This window comes from Procambarus clarkii, chromosome 57 (genome assembly GCF_040958095.1).
Source record: "Procambarus clarkii isolate CNS0578487 chromosome 57, FALCON_Pclarkii_2.0, whole genome shotgun sequence".
NCBI lineage: Eukaryota > Metazoa > Arthropoda > Malacostraca > Decapoda > Cambaridae > Procambarus > Procambarus clarkii.
In genome coordinates, this window is record NC_091206.1 from 29,204,221 (window position 1) to 29,228,606 (window position 24,386).

A 24,386-nucleotide genomic window follows, 5' to 3' on the forward strand; every position below is an offset into this window, starting at 1 on the left:
TGTTTTTGGTTAATTACACCTGACCAACCCTTGGGATGGGGTGGTCAGGTGTCGGCCTATATATCTTCCCCCCTTCTCCCTTCTCCTTAGTCAGTCTGGTGTTGACAAAGGCTTTAACAAAGCCGAAACGTTCACCTCATTTCATATTTCTCTGTGGATTTTCCGCATATATATATATATATATATAAATATATATATATATATATATATATATATATATATATATATATATATATATATATATATATATATATATATATATATGTATATATATATATATATATATATATATATATATATATATATATATATATATGTATATATATATATATATATATATATATATATATATATATATATATATATATATATATATATATATATATATATATATATATATATATGTCGTACCTAGTAGCCAGAACTCACTTCTCAGCCTACTATGCAAGGCGCAATTTGCCTAATAAGCCTAGTTTTCATGAATTAATGTTTTTTCGACAACCTAACCTACCTAACCTAACCTAACCTAACGTTTTCGGCTACCTAACCTAACCTAACCTATAAAGATAGGTTAGGTTAGGTTAGGTAGGGTTGGTTAGGTTCGGTCATATATCTACGTTAATTTTAACTCCAATAAAAAAAAATTGACCTCATACATAATGAAATGGGTAGCTTTATCATTTCATAAGAAAAAAAATTAGAGAAAATATATTAATTCAGTAAAACTTGGCTTATTAGGCAAATCGGGCGTTGCATAGTAGGCCGAGAAGTGCGTTCTGGCTACTAGGTACGACATATATATATATATATATATATATATATATATATATATATATATATATATATATATATATATATATATATATATATGTCGTACCTAGTAGCCAGAACTCACTTCTGAGCCTACTATGCAAGGCCCGATTTGCCTAATAAGCCAAGTTTTCATGAATTAACTGCTTTTCGACTACCTAACCAACCTAACCTAACCTAACTTTTTCGGCTACCTAACCTAACCTAACCTATAAAGATAGGTTAGGTTAGGTTAGGTAGGGTTGGTTAGGTTCGGTCATATATCTACGTTAATTTTAACTCCAATAAAAAAAAATTCACCTCTTACATAATGAAATGGGTTGCTCTATCATTTCATAATAAAAAAATTAGAGAAAATATATTATTTCATGAAAACTTGGCTTATTAGGCAAATCGGGCCTTGCATTGCAGGCTGAAAAGTGAGTTCTGGCTACTAGGTACGACATATATATATATATATATATATATATATATATATATATATATATATATATATATATATATATATATATATATATATTAGTATATTTTGGTAGCAGTCTTTCCTGTAGACATATATTAGTATGGTGCTTCTGTAGTTGCCTCGATTCTTTCCTCCTTCTGCAATAAGTTCTGCTTGTAAGGTATCTTTGGTAGTGACCTTCTTTTGTGTCTCGAGGTCGAATATGTCGTCCAACAGAATTTCCAACTCTACTTTCCTGGCCATTTCACTCGGTCTGGACATAACATGACAGTTTATGCCCAGATTTAGGAGAGTGACTTGTTCCTCAGTGAGGTTAATTCCTGCAAGGTTCAGGAAGCCATCTCTTGGTCGTGGAATTGCCATAGGTCCTCCATATAATGTTGTTAGTTTCTTGATAATCCTTGTTTCAGTGCTGAGGTGATGTTGGTCTGTGAGGATGTCGAGGTGTTGTTCAATGCGGGTACGGATACTATGGTCGATGTTGCTATTTCTCCACTCGTTTGTAGCATGAAGTAGTTGCGTTTTGTTGTCTTTGATTTCATTCTCTGCCTTGTATATCTGATCACGAATCAGATCCTGGCGATATTTTATCGTGAAGGCTTGATTCCTTGCTGCTGGGTCGTGCACTTTAACATTAGTATATTTTGGTAGCAGTCTTTCCTGTAGACATATATTATTAAATATGACCGAAAAAGTAAGATTAATAATTCTTACTTTTACAGAACCCTACAGAGTTCTTCGTCGACTTGCTTCCATTCTGAGCTGTGGCTGAGAGCACGGTCGACGTATGCGTTAACAAGGCTTTCTACAAACACTTCTATTCAATACCCATTGTTTCTGTTCTGTCTTGTGTTGATACTTTTAATACCCTATTAATATCCCCTAGTGTTCTGTCTTGTGTTAATGCCACATCACCCTTCCCACCTCACTCAAATGTAATGCCACATCACCCTTCCCACCTCACTCAAATGTAGATATAAAATCAGGGAAACGCAAGTTCTAATCAGTTGTGTATTTGTGAAGTCTTTGAAAATGTAATAAGTTTTACGAAACGCGCCCGTGTCGCGTCAGACTAGAAATAAAAATGAATTTTGGAGAAGTGATTTTTGATTTACCTCCAACAGTGAAGCGTAATGTACGAAAGATTGAGAAAATTCGTGTTAGAATTATTAATCTTACTTTTTCGGTCATATTTAATAATATATGTCTACAGGAAAGACTGCTACCAAAATATACTAATGTTAAAGTGCACGACCCAGCAGCAAGGAATCAAGCCTTCACGATAAAATATCGCCAGGATCTGATTCGTGATCAGATATACAAGGCAGAGAATGAAATCAAAGACAACAAAACGCAACTACTTCATGCTACAAACGAGTGGAGAAATAGCAACATCGACCATAGTATCCGTACCCGCATTGAACAACACCTCGACATCCTCACAGACCAACATCACCTCAGCACTGAAACAAGGATTATCAAGAAACTAACAACATTATATGGAGGACCTATGGCAATTCCACGACCAAGAGATGGCTTCCTGAACCTTGCAGGAATTAACCTCACTGAGGACCAAGTCACTCTCCTAAATCTGGGCATAAACTGTCATGTTATGTCCAGACCGAGTGAAATGGCCAGGAAAGTAGAGTTGGAAATTCTGTTGGACGACATATTCGACCTCGAGACACAAAAGAAGGTCACTACCAAAGATACCTTACAAGCAGAACTTATTGCAGAAGGAGGAAAGAATCGAGGCAACTACAGAAGCACCATACTGTCCCCCGAGCTTAAAGCGGCAGCTAAAAGCCTTCGTGAGAACAAGGAGATAGTTGTCAGGAGAGGTGACAAGTCGCCAATATATGTCATTCTTAAAAAAGACGAATATCTGGCGAAAATGAACATCATACTCTCTGACCAAACTAAGTTCCAAAGGGTAACGAAGGACACTACAGCCGAATTAAAAGCAAAGGTCAACAAACTGATCGAAACTGTGAACGCCAAGAAATCCGGACTCCACCTGCCAAAGATCATTGGGGAATATAAACCTGGATAAGCGTATGGAAATGTCAAGACGCACAAGCCTGGAAACCCACTTCGGCCAATCATTAGCCAGATACCCACACCCACGTACAGACTGGCGAAGCGACTCAACGGCCTGCTGACTCCTTATGTTCCTTGCGCCTTCAGCCTGAAGTCTCCAAAGGAATTTGTGGACTTACTGCGGGGCGCACGGGCCACAGGGATAAGAGCCTCGTTGGACGTAGAATCGCTGTTTACCAACGTACCTGTGGACGAGACAATCGGAATGATAGCCGACAGAGTGTATCGTGATCCAGCCTGTACTCCTCTTGACATGCCAGAATGTATTCTGAGGAAACTACTCCAAGCTTGTACTAAAGAGGCACCCTTCTTGAGCCCGGATGGGCACATGTATAAGCAAGTAGATGGGGTCGCTATGGGTTCTCCCCTAGGTGTCCTGTTTGCAAACTTCTACATGGGTACCATCGAGCAAAAAGTCTTAGTCGACATGAACTTGAAACCGGCCATATACTGCAGGTATGTTGACGACATTTTTACACAGGTACCTGATGTCAGACATCTGCAGGAGCTGAAGGAGGCATTTGAGCAGAGTTCCGTGCTGCGTTTCACTTACGAGACGGAAAAGGATGGGAAGCTGCCTTTTCTAGATGTAACAGTCATGGAAAAGGGCGGAGGTTTCCACACTGCAGTCTACACAAAGGAAACACACATAGGAATGTGCCTAAATGCCAACAGCGACTGCCCTGACAGGTACAAGAGGAGTGTTGTTAACGCATACGTCGACCGTGCTCTCAGCCACAGCTCAGAATGGAAGCAAGTCGACGAAGAACTCTGTAGGGTAAGGCAGGTCCTAGTCAATAACGGCTTCTCCAATGGTTTCATCGAAGACATCATAAGAAGGAAAGTGAAAAGCCATGCAACCTCCGAAGAGACAACTAACACAACACCTATACCCCCTATTAGACTATTTTACAGGAACTTCTTTTCCACAGCTCATAAAACAGAGGAAAGGGTCCTGAAAGATATTGTTAATAGAAACGTTATCCCTACAGACAAAAATCAGAGGATACAACTGACGATTTACTATAAAACCAGAAAAACGGCCAGCCTACTCATGAGAAACTCTCCAGACACAAAACAGAACGCTTTAAAAGAGACTAACGTCGTCTATGCCTTCAAATGCCCACTTGGGGACTGTAAGCTCCAAAAAACCCAGTATATAGGCAAGACAACAACATCTCTTTCTAGGCGTTTAACGATGCATAAACAACAGGGCTCCATTAAGGAACATATAATCTCTTCCCATAACCAAACCATCGCCAGAGAAATCCTAGTAAACAACACAGAAATCATCGATAGATACAGCGATAGCAGGCGGCTTGACGTTTGCGACGCACTACACATCAAGAAGTCAACACCAGCAATCAACAGCCAATTATTGCACAACTATATTCTACCCACCTCAAGACTCCGCTCCAATATAGAAGCATCAAGAAATATGGACCAATAGGCTTTCTACAAACACTTCTATTCAATACCCATTGTTTCTGTTCTGTCTTGTGTTGATACTTTTAATACCCTATTAATATCCCCTAGTGTTCTGTCTTGTGTTAATGCCACATCACCCTTCCCACCTCACTCAAATGTAATGCCACATCACCCTTCCCACCTCACTCAAATGTAGATATAAAATCAGGGAAACGCAAGTTCTAATCAGTTGTGTATTTGTGAAGTCTTTGAAAATGTAATAAGTTTTACGAAACGCGCCCGTGTCGCGTCAGACTAGAAATAAAAATGAATTTTGGAGAAGTGATTTTTGATTTACCTCCAACAGTGAAGCGTAATGTACGAAAGATTGAGAAAATTCGTGTTAGAATTATTAATCTTACTTTTTCGGTCATATTTAATAATATATATATATATATATATATATATATATATATATATATATATATATATATATATATATATATATATATATATATATATATATATATATATATAAATATATAAATATATATATATATATATATATATATATATATCTTACTTTTTCGGTCATATTTAATAATATATATATATATATATATATATATATATATATATATATATATATATATATATATATATATATATATATATATATATATATATATATATATATATATATATATATATATATATATATATATATATATATATATATATATATATATTATTAAATATGACCGAAAAAGTAAGATTAATAATTCTAACACGAATTTTCTCAATCTTTCGTACATTACGCTTCACTGTTGGAGGTAAATCAAAAATCACTTCTCCAAAATTCATTTTTTTATATACCCCCTATTAGACTATTTTACAGGAACTTCTTTTCCACAGCTCATAAAACGGAGGGAAAGGGTCCTGAAAGATATTGTTAATAGAAACGTTATCCCTACAGACAAAAATCAGAGGATACAACTGACGATTTACTATAAAACCAGAAAAACGGCCAGCCTACTCATGAGAAACTCTCCAGACACAAAACAGAACGCTTTAAAAGAGACTAACGTCGTCTATGCCTTCAAATGCCCACTTGGGGACTGTAAGCTCCAAAAAAACCAGTATATAGGCAAGACAACAACATCTCTTTCTAGGCGTTTAACGATGCATAAGCAACAGGGCTCCATTAAGGAACATATAATCTCTTCCCATAACCAGACCATCGCCAGAGAAATCCTAGTAAACAACACAGAAATCATCGATAGATACAGCGATAGCAGGCGGCTTGACGTTTGCGAGGCACTACACATCAAGAAGTCAACACCAGCAATCAACAGCCAATTATTGCACAACTATATTCTACCCACCTCAAGACTCCGCTCCAATATAGAAGCATCAAGAAATATGGACCAATAGGCTTTCTACAAACACTTCTATTCAATACCCATTGTTTCTGTTCTGTCTTGTGTTGATACTTTTATTACCCTATTAATATCCCCTCCTGTTCTGTCTTGTGTTAATGCCACATCACCCTTCCCACCTCACTCAAAATGTAGATATAATATCAGAGAGACGTAAGTTCTAATCAGTTGTGTATTTGTGAAGTCTTTGAAAATGTAATAAGTTTTACGAAACGCGCCCATGTCGCGTCAGACTAGAAATAAAAATGAATTTTGGAGAAGTGATTTTTGATTTACCTCCAACAGTGAAGCGTAATGTACGAAAGATTGAGAAAATTCGTGTTAGAATTATTAATCATACTTTTTCGGTCATATTTAATAATATATGTCTACAGGAAAGACTGCTACCAAAATATACTAATATATATATATATATATATATATATATATATATATGTCGTACCTAATAGCCAGAACGCACTTCTCTGCCTACTATGCATGGCCCGATTTGCCTAATAAGCCAAGTTTTAATGAATTAATGTTTTTTCGACTACCTAACCTACCTAACCTAACCTAACTTTTTCGGCTATCTAACCTAACCTAACCTATAAAGATAAGTTAGGTTAGGTTAGGTTGGGTTGGTTAGGTTCGGTCATATATCTACGTTAATTTTAACTCCAATAAAAAAAAATTGACCTCATACATAATGAAATGGGTAGCTTTATCATTTCATAAGAAAAAAATTTGAGAAAATATATTAATTCAGGAAAACTTGGCTTATTAGGCAAATCGGGCCTTGCATAGTATGCTGAAAAGTGCGTTCTGGCTACTAGGTACGGCATATATATATATATGTATATATATGTGTGTCGTACCTAGTAGCCAGAACGCACTTCTCAGCCTACTATGCAAGGCCCGATTTGCCTAATAAGCTAAGTTTTTATGAATTAATATATTTTATCTAATTTTTTCTTATGAAATGATAGAGCTACCCATTTCATTATGTATGAGGTCCATTTTTTTATTGGAGTTAAAATTAACGTAGATATATGACCGAACCTAACCAACCCTACCTAACCTAACCTAACCTATCTCTATAGGTTAGGTTAGGTTAGGTAGCCGAAAAAGTTAGGTTAGGTTAGGTAGTCGAAAAACAATTAATTCATGAAAACTTGACTTATTAGGCAAATCGGGCCTTGCATAGTAGCCTGAGAAGTGTGTTCTGGCTACTAGGTACGACATATATATATATATATATATATATATATATATATATATATATATATATATATATATATATATATATATATATATATATGTATATATATATACATATATATATATATATATATATATATATATATATATATATATATATATATATATATATATATATATATATATATATGTATATATATATACATATATATATATATATATATATATATATATATATATATATATATATATATCACTCCTTCTGAAGATGTATTAATATACGAAAGTACTTAAGGAAATTCCTGTTTCATTTTTCCTCCGTGGTCTGACATTGTCACATTTTTAATCACGTGTGTTTTTTCGTGATGTACACACACACACACACACATATATATATATATATATATATATATATATATATATATATATATATATATATATATATATATATATATATATATATATATATATATATATATATATATGTATATATATGTATATATATATATGTCGTACCTAGTAGCCAGAACGCACTTCTCAGCCTACTATGCAAGGCCCGATTTGCCTAATAAGCCAAGTTTTCCTGAAATAATATATTTTCTCTAATTTTTTTCTTATGAAATGATAAAGCTACCCATTTCATTATGTATGAAGTCAATTTTTTTTATTGGAGTTAAAATTAACGTAGATATATGACCGAACCAAACAAACTCTAACTAACCTAAACTAACCTATCTTTATAGGTTAGGTTAGGTTAGGTAGCCGAAAAAGTTAGGTTAGGTTAGGTTAGGTAGGTTAGGTAGTCGAAAAGCAATTAATTCATGAAAACTTGGCTTACTAGGCAAATTGGGCCTTGCATAGTAGGCTGAGAATTGCGTTCTGGCTACTAGGTACGACATATATATATATATATATATATATATATATATATATATATATATATATATATATATATATATATATATATATACATATATATATATATATATATATATATATATATTTATATATATATATATATATATATATATATATATATATATATATATATATATATATATATATATATATATATATATATATATATATATATATGTCGTACCTAGTAGCCAGAACGCACTTCTCAGCCTACTATGCAAGGCCCGATTTGCCTAATAAGCCAAGTTTTCATGAATTAGTTGTTTTTCGACTACCTAACCTACCTAACCTAACCTAACCTAACTTTTTCGGCTACCTAACCGAACCTAACCTATAAAGATAGGTTAGGTTAGGTTAGGTAGGGTTGGTTAGGTTCGGTCATATATCTACGTTAATTTTAACTCCAATAAAAAAATATTGACCTCATACATAATGAAATGGATAGCTTTATCATTTCAAAAGAAAAAAAATAGAGAAAATATATTAATTCATGAAAACTTGGCTTATTAGGCAAATCTGGCCATGCATAGTAGGCTGAGAAGTGCGTTCTGGCTACTAGGTACGACATATATTTATATATATATATATATATATATATATATATATGTCGTACCTAGTAGCCAGAACTCACTTCTCAGCCTACTATTCAAGGCCCGATTTGCCTAATAAGCCAAGTTTTCCTGAATTAATATATTTACTATAATTTTTTTCTCATGAAATGATAAAGCAACCCTTTTCTCTATGTATGAGGTCAATTTTTTTTTATTGGAGTTAAAATTAACGTAGATATATGACCGAACCTAACCAACCCTACCTAACCTAACCTAACCTATATTTATAGGTAAGGTTAGGTTAGGTAGCCAAAAAAAGCTAGGTTAGGTTAGGTTAGGTAGATTAGGTAGACGAAAAAACATTAATTCATGAAAACTTGGCTTATTAGGCAAATCAGGCCTTGAATAGTAGGCTGAGAAGTGCGTTCTGGCTATTAGGTACGACATATATATATATATATATATATATATATATATATATATATATATATATATATATATATATATATATATATATATATATATATATATATAGGGGGGTACCACCACTGGTGTAATTATAGGGACCCACAGCCTCAGAGAAGGGAACACAGAGCACTCAGGGAAAAACTTGACATTTAACTCTGAATACGAAAGAGTGTTCACTTCTCCTACCACCCCCTTTTTTTTTTATTACGATGTACACTTTATTATGCAAGGTTATACAGTTACATATCTGATTTTATGCAAAAAATGAACATTAAGAGGACACAAGAAAAAGTTCGCTTCCTAGAGGCTGTAGATTTCCTCGAACTCCTCCGACGCCGGGCAGGAACCGAGGATGCAGCGGGCATTTCCCCTCTGGATCGCGACACTGAGGCGCTGAAAGAGAAAACTTGCTGCTCTAGGGTCTCTTGTGGTGTCAATATATATATATATATATATATATATATATATATATATATATATATATATATATATATATATATATATATATATATATATATATATATATATATATATATATATATATATATATATATACATATATATATATATATATATATATATACATATAGAAGGGAGTACCACCTCTAGCTGGAAGAAGGGGGACCCATAGCCTCGGAGGAAACCATGCATAAAGCATTAGAGGGAATGTTTAGATCCCCTCCAATACAGTTTCTGTGTGCTTTTCTCCTACCACCCCCTTCCTTTTTTATTTTTTGTGCTTTATTATGCATTTGATGGTTACAAGATATACATGGGTTGATACAAAAATAATAATGCAAAAAGGTGCTTAAAGGTTATGGATCACTTGAAAAACACAACAATGGGAAACATTGATGAATGTCACAGACGGGTTCGATCATTGTTGCAAGTCAAACACTTCTTCGAATTCCTCTGAAGTTGGACTAGTGCCCAAGACGCAACAGGCATTTCCCCTCTGGATCGCAACACTGAGGCGCTGGAACAAGAAACTTTTTGCTCTCTGGTCTTTTGTAGCGCTGATCAATTTGTCCCCCAATTCCTTCAGGAACTTCAATGCACATTTTCCCCACGAACCGAGGGTCTCCGAGCCGATCGGAACAAAGCTGTAGCAGTGTGCTAGACCTCTATATTTAATAATTTTCTGCGATTCCCTGAAAGAAGCAGCACCACCGCTTTCACGTGTGCTGTAGTGGAGGTAGGTACTGGCCAGTGTGGCAGCGCACGTGTAGTCCCATACCACTTGCTTACCATCCTTCCAAGGTAGCAAGGTGACCCCATCAGGGCGCTTCTAAGGGTCGTTAGGTCTGGATAAGTGTGGTTCTCTTTGTGCCGGGCAGCGGGCTGTGGCGAGGCTCTTCTTGATGATGTCGTTGACTTCTTCATGTCTTGCAATTTTACCCTGTGATTTACGACATACCAGACCATGACGACCATATTGGTCTGCCATCGCAGTTCCGCAGATGCACCTATGTTCGGTGTGGATGGGGGCGGCAAGGCGAAGGGCAACTCCAATGCGGAGAGCGTCATGACTGAGGCGAGTTCACAGGGCTGCATTGGGCACAGCAAATAAGAAATCCCCGGCGTGGGGTGCTGTTACCGCTAGGAGGCGGGCTTTGTTTTCAGCATCAGCGTTGTCAATCATTGCTGTGACAGTCTTTTCCAATATGGGGCTATCCCAGTAGGCCTGCTTGTGGTCTTTTGGGACTTGTGGTCGGGGTTGAGGGTGTGCAATGGTGTCCCATTGTCTGGCTGCTTCGATGAACGTTTGATCATGAGTTCCCGCTGTCTCTCTCATACGCTCTGGTAGGATCTGCCCTACCAATTCGTTGGCTGCTGTACATGAGGATAAGAATGCTGGAAGTGCTACCTCAGTTGCCTTTCGTATGCCTATCCCTCCAAATCTCACTGGTAGTGTTGCTTGGTCCCACTGACTGTCATCTAAATCTAGGTTGAGCGCCTTCCTGAATATTGACCTGAGGAGCTCATCATATTGATTTAGAAGTGGGTTGCCAAAAGTTGGTGCACACCTTAAGAAGTATATTAGCCTGGGCAAGGTAAGGCACTTTGTGAGAAGGTAGAGGGCATCGTGGGAGTCCAAATCCCCAATTCTCTCTTCCATCCTCTTTAGGTCTCTAAACTTTTCGTCAAGGACCGCAGCAATAGCATTGTGGCCCAGAGGTGCTCCGAGTAGTGTGCTGTCGGTAGGTTTAACGACTGAGGCTTCTGGTAGAACTGATTTCACTGCTCTAATGATTACTTCACTGGATGCAATAATTTCGCACTTGGAGGGGTTAAGAACGAGACCCATGGATTCCCCCCGTGTCTTCACCAGCTGTAGGTCTTCTAGCAGGGAATCTTGTGTGCCTGCCAGAGTGCCATCATCCAGGAACCAGATGTTGAGCTCGCTGGACAGTCTGGTTGTAATTTCTCGAACCGCTATGCAAAAGAGGAACGGTGCAAGTGGGTCACCCTGTTGAATTCCCTCTGCTGAGGTGACTTCATGTTTGCCAAACAGGAGGGTTGAGTCTTTGCTGTAGCCTGCTGACACAAACGGGAGAATGCTTGGGCAATGTTCCTGGACTGCAGTGAGGATTGCTTCCCTTTTGACCGTGTTGAAAGCGTTTTTAAAATCTAATTTTACTACTGTCTGATCTTCAGTAAGAGAGCTAATGTAGGCTCGTGCAGCATGAGCCGCTGCTTCACAGCCTTGGGGGACTCCAAACCCCAGCTGGTTGGGTTGCAGCATGGTGGCTGCTTCCATTCGGATACTTCTGACAGCAGCCCTTGCAACTAGGCGGCGAAGGGTATTACCAACGGCAATGGGTCTGATCCCTCCCCCCTTCTTTTTCAGGGCACATAGGGATGCACCAAAGAAGAATGGTTTGATTTCATCAGGGATTAACCCGGCGAGGCAGTTGTTGACAAACGTTGTGATTTCTGTCAGGAGCGCTTCTGCAGCTGGGCCAAGAACAGGGTTCACCATTTCCTTCACATGTTGAGGTCACACGTTGAGGTCATATGTTGAGGTTTCCTTCACATGTTGATACTTGTACTGTCTATATATATATATATATATATATATATATATATATATATATATATATATATATATATATATATATATATATATATATATATATATATATATATATATATATATACATATATATATATATATATATATATATATATATATATATATATATATATATATATATATATATATATATATATATATATATATATATATATATATATATATAAGGCACAACTCTCCTAAACACGAGAGTCAAGTATACAACTTTAGAACACTTTCCCACCAGGAGACTCGAACCCTAGCCAGCACAGAAGCCTTCCAGCAACTGGCATAACAGGTACGCCTTAACCCTCTCCACCACCTGCTCAGACCCTTAAAAGAGATGGTAATTTCGGAGTATTTAAATACCACAAAGATCACCACCTCCCAAGAGCACTAGAGCAAGTGAGGGGTCATTTAGACATTAATTTCATCAAGTCCCTGTTAATATGGGAAGACACAGTGTCTATGCTTAAGGCACAACTCTCCTAAACACGAGAGTCAAGTATACAACTTTAGAACACTTTCCCACCAGGAGACTCGAACCCTAGCCAGCACAGAAGCCTTCCAGCAACTGGCATAACACTAACGCCTTAACCCTCTCCACCACCTGCTCAGACCCTTAAAAGAGATGGTAATTTCGGAGTATTTAAATACCACAAAGATCACCACCTCCCAAGAGCACTAGAGCAAGTGAGGGGTCATTTAGACGTTAATTTCATCAAGTCCCTGTTAATATGGGAAGACACAGTGTCTATGCTTAAAGCACAACTCTCCTAAACACGAGAGTCAAGTATGCAACTTTAGAACACTTTCCCACCAGGAGACTCGAACCCTAGCCAGCACAGAAGCCTTCCAGCAACTGGCATAACAGGTACGCTTTAACCCTCTCCACCACCTGCTCAGACCCTTAAAAGAGATGGTAATTTCGGAGTATTTAAATACCACAAAGATCACCACCTCCCAAGAGCACTAGAGCAAGTGAGGGGTCATTTAGACGTTAATTTAGGGTCTGAGCAACGCTATGCCCAAGATTACCATCCGAGTGCCGGCGGTGGGGTGGTTCAAATAGCTTCGGCTATCACCTCATTATGTCCGGTCATGATGGTCAAGTGGATTAAGGCGTCTTGTACATACCAGTTGCGTTACTCCTGGGAGTATGGGTTCGAGTCACTTCTGGGGTGTGAGTTTTCAGTTGCATATTGTCCTGGGGACCATTCAGGCCTGTTCGCATTTGTGTTCCTCACGTGTGCCCCAAAGAATGAGGTGATTTGGTAAAACGCTATGCCCAAGATTACCATCCGAGTGCCGGCGGTGGGGTGGTTCAAATAGCTTCGGCTATCACCTCATTATGTCCCGTCGTGATGGTCAAGTGGATTAAGGCGTCTTGTACATACCAGTTGCGTTACTCCTGGGAGTATGGGTTCGAGTCACTTCTGGGGTGTGAGTTTTCAGTTGCATATTGTCCTTGGGACCATTCAGGCCTGTTCGCATTTGTGTTCCTCACGTGTGCCCCAAAGAATGAGGTGATTTGGTAAAACGCTATGCCCAAGATTACCATCCGAGTGCCGGCGGTGGGGTGGTTCAAATAGCTTCGGCTATCACCTCATTATGTCCGGTCGTGATGGTCAAGTGGATTAAGGCGTCTTGTACATACCAGTTGCGTTACTCCTGGGAGTATGGGTTCGAGTCACTTCTGGGGTGTAAGTTTTCAGTTGCATATTGTCCTGGGGACCATTCAGGCCGGTTCGCATTTGTGTTCCTCACGTGTGCCCCAAAGAATGAGGTGATTTGGTAAAACGCTATGCCCAAGATTACCATCCGAGTGCCGGCGGTGGGGTGGTTCAAATAGCTTCGGCTATCACCTCATTATGTCCGGTCGTGATGGTCAAGTGGATTAAGGCGTCTTGTACATACCAGTTGCGTTACTCCTGGTAGTATGGGTTCGAGTCACTTCTGGGGTGTGAGTTTTCAGTTGCATATTGTCCTGGGGACCATTCAGGCCTGTTCGCATTTGTGTTCCTCACGTGTGCCCCAAAGATTGAGGTGATTTGGTAAAACGCTATGCCCAAGATTACCATCCGAGTGCCGGCGGTGGGGTGGTTCAAATAGCTTCGGCTATCACCTCATTATGTCCGGTCTTGATGGTCAAGTGGATTAAGGCGTCTTGTACATACCAGTTGCGTTACTCCTGGGAGTATGGGTTCGAGTCACTTCTGGGGTGTTAGTTTTCAGTTATATATATATATATATATATATATATATATATATATATATATATATATATATATATATATATATATATATATATATATATATATGTCGTACCTAGTAGCCAGAACGCACTTCTCGGCCTACTATGCAAGGCCCGATTTGCCTTATAAGCCAAGTTTTCCTGAATTAATATATTTTCCCTAATTTTTTTCTAATGAAATGATAAAGCTACCCATTTCATTATGTATGAGGTAAATTTTTTTTATTGCAGTTAAAATTAACGTAGATATATGACCGAACCTAACCAACCCTACCTAACCTAACCTAACCTATCTTTATAGGTTAGGTTAGGTTAGGTAGCCGAAAAAGCTAGGTTAGGTTAGGTTAGGTAGGATAGGTTGCCGAAAAACAATTAATTCATGAAAACTTGGCTTATTAGGCAAATCTGGCCTTGTATAGTAGGCAGAGAAGTGCGTTCTGGCTACTAGGTACGACATATATATATATATATATATATATATATATATATATATATATATATATATATATATATATATATATATATATATATATATATATATGACAATGACAGACCACGGAGGAAAAATGAAACAGGAAATTTCCTTAAGTACTTTCGTATATTAAATACATCTTCAGAAGGTCCTTCTGAAGATGGTGACCTTCAGAAGATGAAGGTCACCATCTACACCATCTACATCTTCCTACATCTTCAGAAGGTGACCTTCTGAAGATGTATTTAATATAGGAAAGTACTTAAGGAAATTTCCTGTTTCATTTTTCCTTCGTGGTCTGACATTGTCACATTCTTAATCACGTGTTTATTTTCGTGATATACACACACATATATATATATATATATATATATATATATATATATATATATATATATATATATATATATATGTCGTACGTAGTATCCAGAACGCACTTCTCAGCCTACTATATATATATATATATATATATATATATATATATATATGTCGTACGTAGTATCCAGAACGCACTTCTCAGCCTACTATGCAAGGCCCGATTTGCCTAATAAGCCAAGTTTTCATGAATTAATTGTTTTTCGACTACCTAACCTAACCTAACCTAACTTTTTCGGCTACCTAACCTAACCTAACCTATAAAGATAGGTTAGGTAGGGTTGGTTAGGTTCAGTCACATATCTACATCAATTTTAACTCCAATAAAAAAAATTGACCTCTTACATAATGAAATGGGTAGCTTTATCATTTCATAAGAAAAAAATTACAGAAAATATATTAACTAAGGAAAACTTGGCTTATTAGGCAAATCGGGACTTGCATAGTAGGCCGAGAAGTGCTTTCTGGCTACTAGGTACGACATCTATATATATATATATATATATATATATATATATATATATATATATATATATATACATATATATGTTGTACGTAGTAGCCAGAACGCACTTCTATGCCTACTATTCAAGGCCCGATTTGCCAAATAAGCCAAGTTTTCATGATTAAATATATTTTCTCTAATTTTTTTCTTTTGAAATTATAAAGCTACCCATTTCATTATGTATGAGGGTAATTTTTTTTTATTGGAGTTAAAATTAACGTAGATATATGACCAAACCTACCCAACCCTACCTAACCTAACCTAACCTATCTCTATAGGTTAGGTTAGGTTAGGTGGCCGGAAAAGTTAGGTTAGGTTAGGTTAGGTAGGTTAGGTTGTCGAAAAACAATTAATTCATGAAAACTTGCCTTATTAGGCAAATCGGGCCTTGCATAGTAGGCATAGAAGTGCGTTCTGGCTACTAGGTACGACATCTATATATATATATATATATATATATATATATATATGTCGTACCTAATAGCCAGAACGCACTTCTCAGCCTACTATTCAAGGCCCGATTTGCCTAATAAGCCAAGTTTTCATGAATTAATGTTTTTTCGTCTACCTAACCTACCTAACCTAACCTAACCTAGCTTTTTTTGGCTACCTAACCTAACCTTACCTATAAATATAGGTTAGGTTAGGTTAGGTAGGGTTGGTTAGGTTCGGTCATATATCTACGTTAATTTTAACTCCAATAAAAAAAAATTGACCTCATACATAGAGAAAAGGGTTGCTTTATCATTTCATAAGAAAAAAATTATAGTAAATATATTAATTCAGGAAAACTTGGCTTATTAGGCAAATTGGGCCTTGAATAGTAGGCTGAGAAGTGAGTTCTGGCTACTAGGTACGACATATATATATATATATATATATATATATATATATATATATATATATATATAACTGAAAACTCACACCCCAGAAGTGACTCGAACCCATACTCCCACAACTGGTATGTACAGGGACGCCTTAATCCGCTTGACCATCACGACCGGACAAAAGGAAGTGATAGCCGAGGCTATATGAACCACTTCCCCGCCGGCACTCGGATGGTAATCTTGGGCATAGCATTTTATCAAATCACCTCATTCTTTGGGGCACACGTGAGGAACACAAATGCAAACAAGCCTGAATGGTCCCCAGGACTATATACAACTGAAAACTCACACCCCAGAAGTGACTCGAACCCATACTCCCACAACTGGTATGTACAGGGACGCCTTAATCCGCTTGACCATCACGACCGGACAAAAGGAAGTGATAGCCGAGGCTATATGAACCACTTCCCCGCCGGCACTCGGATGGTAATCTTGGGCATAGCATTTTATCAAATCACCTCATTCTTTGGGGCACACGTGAGGAACACAAATGCAAACAAGCCTGAATGGTCCCCAGGACTATATACAACTGAAAACTCACACCCCAGAAGTGACTCGAACCCATACTCCCACAACTGGTATGTACAGGGACGCCTTAATCCGCTTGACCATCACGACCGGACAAAAGGAAGTGATAGCCGAGGCTATATGAACCACTTCCCCGCCGGCACTCGGATGGTAATCTTGGGCATAGCATTTTATCAAATCACCTCATTCTTTGGGGCACACGTGAGGAAAGTGTGTGCCACTATCACGTGTGCCCCAAAGAATGAGGTGATTTGATAAAATGCTATGCCCAAGATTACCATCCGAGTGCCGGCGGGGAAGTGGTTCATATAGCCTCGGCTATCACTTCCTTTTGTCCGGTCGTGATGGTCAAGCGGATTAAGGCGTCCCTGTACATACCAGTTGTGGGAGTATGGGTTCGAGTCACTTCTGGGGTGTGAGTTTTCAGTTGTATATAGTCCTGGGGACCATTCTGGCTTGTTTGCATTTGTGTTCCTCACGTGTGCCCCAAAGAATGAGGTGATTTGATAAAATGCTATGCCCAAGATTACCATCCGAGTGCCGGCGGGGAAGTGGTTCATATAGCCTCGGCTATCACTTCCTTTTGTCCGGTCGTGATGGTCAAGCGGATTAAGGCGTCCCTGTACATACCAGTTGTGGGAGTATGGGTTCGAGTCACTTCTGGGGTGTGAGTTTTCAGTTGTATATAGTCCTGGGGACCATTCAGGCTTGTTTGCATTTGTGTTCCTCACGTGTGCCCCAAAGAATGAGGTGATTTGATAAAATGCTATGCCCAAGATTACCATCCGAGTGCCGGCGGGGAAGTGGTTCATATAGCCTCGGCTATCACTTCCTTTTGTCCGGTCGTGATGGTCAAGCGGATTGAGGCGTCCCTGTACATACCAGTTGTGGGAGTATGGGTTCGAGTCACTTCTGGGGTGTGAGTTTTCAGTTGTATATAGTCCTGGGGACCATTCAGGCTTGTTTGCATATATATATATATATATATATATATATATATATATATATATATATATATATATATATATATATATATATATATATATATATATATATATGTTGTACGTAGTAGCCAGAACGCACTTCTATGCCTACTATTCAAGGCCCGATTTGCCAAATAAGCCAAGTTTTCATGATTAAATATATTTTCTCTAATTTTTTTCTTTTGAAATTATAAAGCTACCCATTTCATTATGTATGAGGGTAATTTTTTTTTATTGGAGTTAAAATTAACGTAGATATATGACCAAACCTAACCAACCCTACCTAACCTAACCTAACCTATCTCTATAGGTTAGGTTAGGTTAGGTGGCCGGAAAAGTTAGGTTAGGTTAGGTTAGGTAGGTTAGGTTGTCGAAAAACAATTAATTCATGAAAACTTGCCTTATTAGGCAAATCGGGCCTTGCATAGTAGGCATAGAAGTGCGTTCTGGCTACTAGGTACGACATATATATATATATATATATATATATATATATATATATATATATATATATATATATATATATATATATATATATGTCGTACCTAGTAGCCAGAACTCACTTTTTGGCCTACTATTCAAGGCCCGATTTGCCTAATAAGCTAAGTTTTCCTGAATTAATATATTTTTTCTTATTTTTTTCTTATGAAATGATAAAGCTACCCATTTCATTATGTATGAGGTCATTTTTTTTCATTGGAGTTAAAATTAACGTAGATATATGACCGAACCTAACCAACCCTACCTAACCTAACCTAACCTATCTTTATAGGTTAGGTTTGGTTAGGTAGCCGAAAAAGTTAGGTTAGGTTAGGTTAGGTAGGTTAGGTAGTCGAAAAACAATTAATTCATGAAAACTTGGCTTATTAGGCAAATCGGGCCTTGCATAGTAGGCTGAGAAGTGCGTTCTGGCTATTAGGTACGACATATATATATATATATATATATATATATATATATATATATATATATATATATATATATATATATATATATATATATATATATATGTCGTACCTAGTAGCCAGAACTCACTTCTCAGCCTACTATGCAAGGCCCGATTTGCCTAATAAGCCAAGTTTTCATGAATTAATGTTTTTTCGTCTACCTAACCTACCTAACCTAACCTAACCTAGCTTTTTTTGGCTACCTAACCTAACCTTACCTATATATATAGGTTAGGTTAGGTTAGGTAGGGTTGGTTAGGTTCGGTCATATATCTACGTTAATTTTAACTCCAATAAAAAAAAATTGACCTCATACATAGTGAAAAGGGTAGCTTTATCATTTCATAAGAAAAAAATTATAGTAAATATATTAATTCAGGAAAACTTGGCTTATTAGGCAAATCGGGCCTTGAATAGTAGGCTGAGAAGTGAGTTCTGGCTACTAGGTACGACATATATATATATATATACATATATATTCTGTATTTATTATTTTCTGGTTTAGGGCTTCTATCCCTCTAACTATTTTCTTAGCATCAGGGCTTAATTGGAATAGGAGTTCTCCAAAACTCATTTTCGTACTTTTAAGGTGAAGAAAAGAAGTGATTTACTATAGAGTGTATTACACTTATTTGTATAATTTGCACGACGTTTCGAACCTCCATGGTTCATTCTCAAGTGAACAGATCTTACAATACTAGTTGATTTTATACCCGCGTTAGGTCAGGTATAATAATACAATGAAGGTGAAAACATGGGGGGATACATAAGGGATAAATGTGAGGTGAAACATAGAGGCTGCAGAAGGCTTATTGGCCCATACGAGGCATCTCCTATCTAAACACAAAGATTAATCCAGTGTAATTGGCCTGTTATGTTGGACATTGTCTTCTGTGTTGTCATCGATATGTTCTTGTCTTGTCCTTACAAGACAAGAACATATCGATGCTAACACAGAAGACAATGTCCAACATAACAGGCCAATTACACTGGATTAATCTTTGTGTTTAGATAGGAGATGCCTCGTATGGGCCAATAAGCCTTCTGCAGCCTCTATGTTTCACCTCACATTTATCCCTTATGTATCCCCCCATGTTTTCACCTTCATTGTATTATCACCTGACCTAATGCGGGTATAAAATCAACTAGTATTGTAAGATCTGTTCACTTGAGAATGAACCATGGAGGTTCGAAACGTCGTGCAAATTATACAAATAAGTGTAATACACTCTATAGTAAATCACTTCTTTTCTTCACCTTAAAAGTACGAAAATGAGTTTTGGAGAACTCCTATTCCAATTAAGCCCTGATGCTAAGAAAATAGTTAGAGGGATAGAAGCCCTAAACCAGAAAATAATAAATACAGAATATGCGTTCATATTCAATGAAACATGTTTGAAAGAAAACCTGCTGCCAGTATACACCAATATATATATATATATATATATATATATATATATATATATATATATATATATATATATACATATATATATATATATATATATATATATATATATATATATATATATATATATATATATATATATATATATATATATATATATATATATATATATATATATATGTACAGTCTTTCCTGTAGAGATATATTATTAAATATGACCGAAAAAGTAAGATTAATAATTCTAACACGAATTTTCTCGATCTTTCTTACGTTTCTTTTCACTGTTGGTGGTAATTCAAAAATCAATTCTCCAAAATTCATTTTTATTTCTAGTCTTTACGCGACACTTGAGCGCGTTTCATAAAACTTATTACATTTTCAAAGACTTTAGTTTACACATACACAACTGAATAGAACTTACACATCTTCGATTTGTTTATATCTACATTTGAGTGAGGTGGATGGGCTGAGGTGGTGTTAATAGGGTATTAAATTCCTAAACACAAGACAGAACACGAAACATTGGGTATGGATTGGAAGTGATTGTAGAAAGCCTATTGGTCCATATTTCTTGATGCTTCTATATCGGAACGGAGTCTTGAGGTGGTTAGAATATATAATTGTGTATTAATTGGCTGTTGATTGCTGGTGTTGACTTCTTGATGTGTAGTGCCTCGCAGACGTCAAGCCGCCTGCTATCGCTGTATCTAACGATGATTTCTGAGTTGTTTACTAGGATTTCTCTGGCGATGGTTTGGTTGTGGGAAGAGATTATATGTTTCTTAATGGAGCCCTGTTGCTTATGCATCGTTAAACGCCTAGAAAGAGATGTTGTCTTGCCTATATACTGTTTTTTTTGGAGCTTACAGTCCCCAAGAGGGCATTTGAGGGCATAGACGACGTTGGTCTCTTTTAAAGCTTTCTGCTTTGTGTCTGGAGAGTTTCTCATGAGTAGGCTGGCCGTTTTTCTGGTTTTATAGTAAATCGTCAGTTGTATCCTCTGATTTTTGTCTGTAGGGATAACGTTTCTATTAACAATATCTATCATGACTCTTCCTCCGTTTTATGAGCTGTGGAAAAGAAGTTCCTGTAAAATAGTCTAATAGGGGGTATAGGTGTTGTGTTAGTTGTCTCTTCAGAGGTTGCATGGCGTTTCAATTTCCTTCTTATGATATCTTCGACGAAACTATTGGAGAAGCCGTTGTTGACTAGGACCTGCCTTACCCTACAGAGTTCTTCGTGGACTTGCTTCCATTCTGAGCTGTGGCTGAAAGCACGGTCGACATATGCGTTAACAACACTCCTCTTGTACCTGTCTGGGCAGTCGCTGTTGGCATTTAGGCACATTCCTATGTTCGTTTCCTTAGTGTAGACTGCAGTTTGGAAACCTCAGCTCTTTTCCATGACTGTTACATCTAGAAAGGGCAGCTTCCCATCCTTTTCCATCTCGTAAGTGAAACGCAGCACGGAACTCTGCTCAAATGCCTCCTTCAGCTCCTGCAGATGTCTGACATCAGGTACCTGTGTAAAAATGTCGTCAACATACCTGCAGTATATGGCCGGTTTCAAGTTCATGTCGACTAAGACTTTCTGCTCGATGCCCAGCAAACAATTTAAGGTTGCCCCAACATATCTGGAAAGTATTTGAAAGTATTGGAAACGTTTGTTTTATCGTATCAGATACGATATTGTGTGTGGACTTAAATAGGTTTCCAAAACTTATAACCAAGACCTACATATCTAACACTAATTTGAGATGTTGTGGCAACTTTACACTCCTAACATGAGTCATTCATAATCCATTCATACACCAATATGAATCTCTTGTGAAAGGTTTGAGCCTAATCTGAACCCTTTTCACATCTTTGTGTTTAAACTTAAATTTCTTGAAATTAAATATATATTATTTTATATTATATTATTATTTTTATTATATTTTATTTTATATTGTATTATTATTTTTGTTATATTTTTTATATTATATTATTGTTTTCAATTTAAATATTAAAACCAATTTAAGGGTAAAAAATCAAATAATTTCTATTTCTTTTATTATTTACTAACAAATCAGCAAAAATACAAAAACATATGACCTATATAATATATATATAAATAATATATATATATATATATATATATATATATATATATATATATATATATATATATATATATATATATATATATATATATATATATGTCGTACGTAGTATCCAGAACGCACTTCTCAGCCTACTATATATATATATATATATATATATATATATATATATATATATATATATATATATATATATATATATATATATATATATATATATATATATATATATATATATATGTCGTACGTAGTATCCAGAACGCACTTCTCAGCCTACTATGCAAGGCCCGATTTGCCTAATAAGCCAAGTTTTCATGAATTAATTGTTTTTCGACTACCTAACCTAACCTAACCTAACTTTTTCGGCTACCTAACCTAACCTAACCTATAAAGATAGGTTAGGTAGGGTTGGTTAGGTTCAGTCACATATCTACATCAATTTTAACTCCAATAAAAAAAATTGACCTCTTACATAATGAAATGGGTAGCTTTATCATTTCATAAGAAAAAAATTACAGAAAATATATTAACTCAGGAAAACTTGGCTTATTAGGCAAATCGGGACTTGCATAGTAGGCCGAGAAGTGCTTTCTGGCTACTAGGTACGACATCTATATATATATATATATATATATATATATATATATATATATATATATATATATATATATATATATATATATATATATATATATATATATATATATATATATATATATATATATATATATATGTTGTACGTAGTAGCCAGAACGCACTTCTATGCCTACTATTCAAGGCCCGATTTGCCAAATAAGCCAAGTTTTCATGATTAAATATATTTTCTCTAATTTTTTTCTTTTGAAATTATAAAGCTACCCATTTCATTATGTATGAGGGTAATTTTTTTTTATTGGAGTTAAAATTAACGTAGATATATGACCAAACCTAACCAACCCTACCTAACCTAACCTAACCTATCTCATTAGGTTAGGTTAGGTTAGGTGGCCGAAAAAGTTAGGTTAGGTTAGGTTAGGTAGGTTAGGTTGTTGAAAAACAATTAATTCATGAAAACTTGCCTTATTAGGCAAATCGGGCCTTGCATAGTAGGCATAGAAGTGCGTTCTGGCTACTAGGTACGACATATATATATATATATATATATATATATATATATATATATATATATATATATATATATATATACATATATATTCTGTATTTATTATTTTCTGGTTTAGGGCTTCTATCCCTCTAACTATTTTCTTAGCATCAGGGCTTAATTGGAATAGGAGTTCTCCAAAACTCATTTTCGTACTTTTAAGGTGAAGAAAAGAAGTGATTTACTATAGAGTGTATTACACTTATTTGTATAATTAGCACGACGATGCTAAGAAAATAGTTAGAGGGATAGAAGCCCTAAACCAGAAAATAATAAATACAGAATATATATGTATATATATATATATATTAAATTAAATATATATTATTTTATATTATATTATTATTTTTATTATA

At 36.2% G+C, this 24,386-nt stretch overlaps 1 protein-coding gene across 1 annotated transcript in view; it reads right to left on the bottom strand.

The window, feature by feature from the left end:
- The window catches only part of LOC138353428 (magnetosome-associated protein MamJ-like), a 51,677-nt gene extending 29,314 nt beyond the window's left edge, over positions 1-22,363 (bottom strand). Inside the window, exon 1 of the mRNA XM_069306435.1 lies at positions 22,335-22,363. Coding sequence (XP_069162536.1) covers positions 22,335-22,363 — 29 coding nt within the window. The remainder of the gene's footprint in view (positions 1-22,334) is intronic.
- Positions 22,364-24,386: the final 2,023 nt, after the last annotated feature.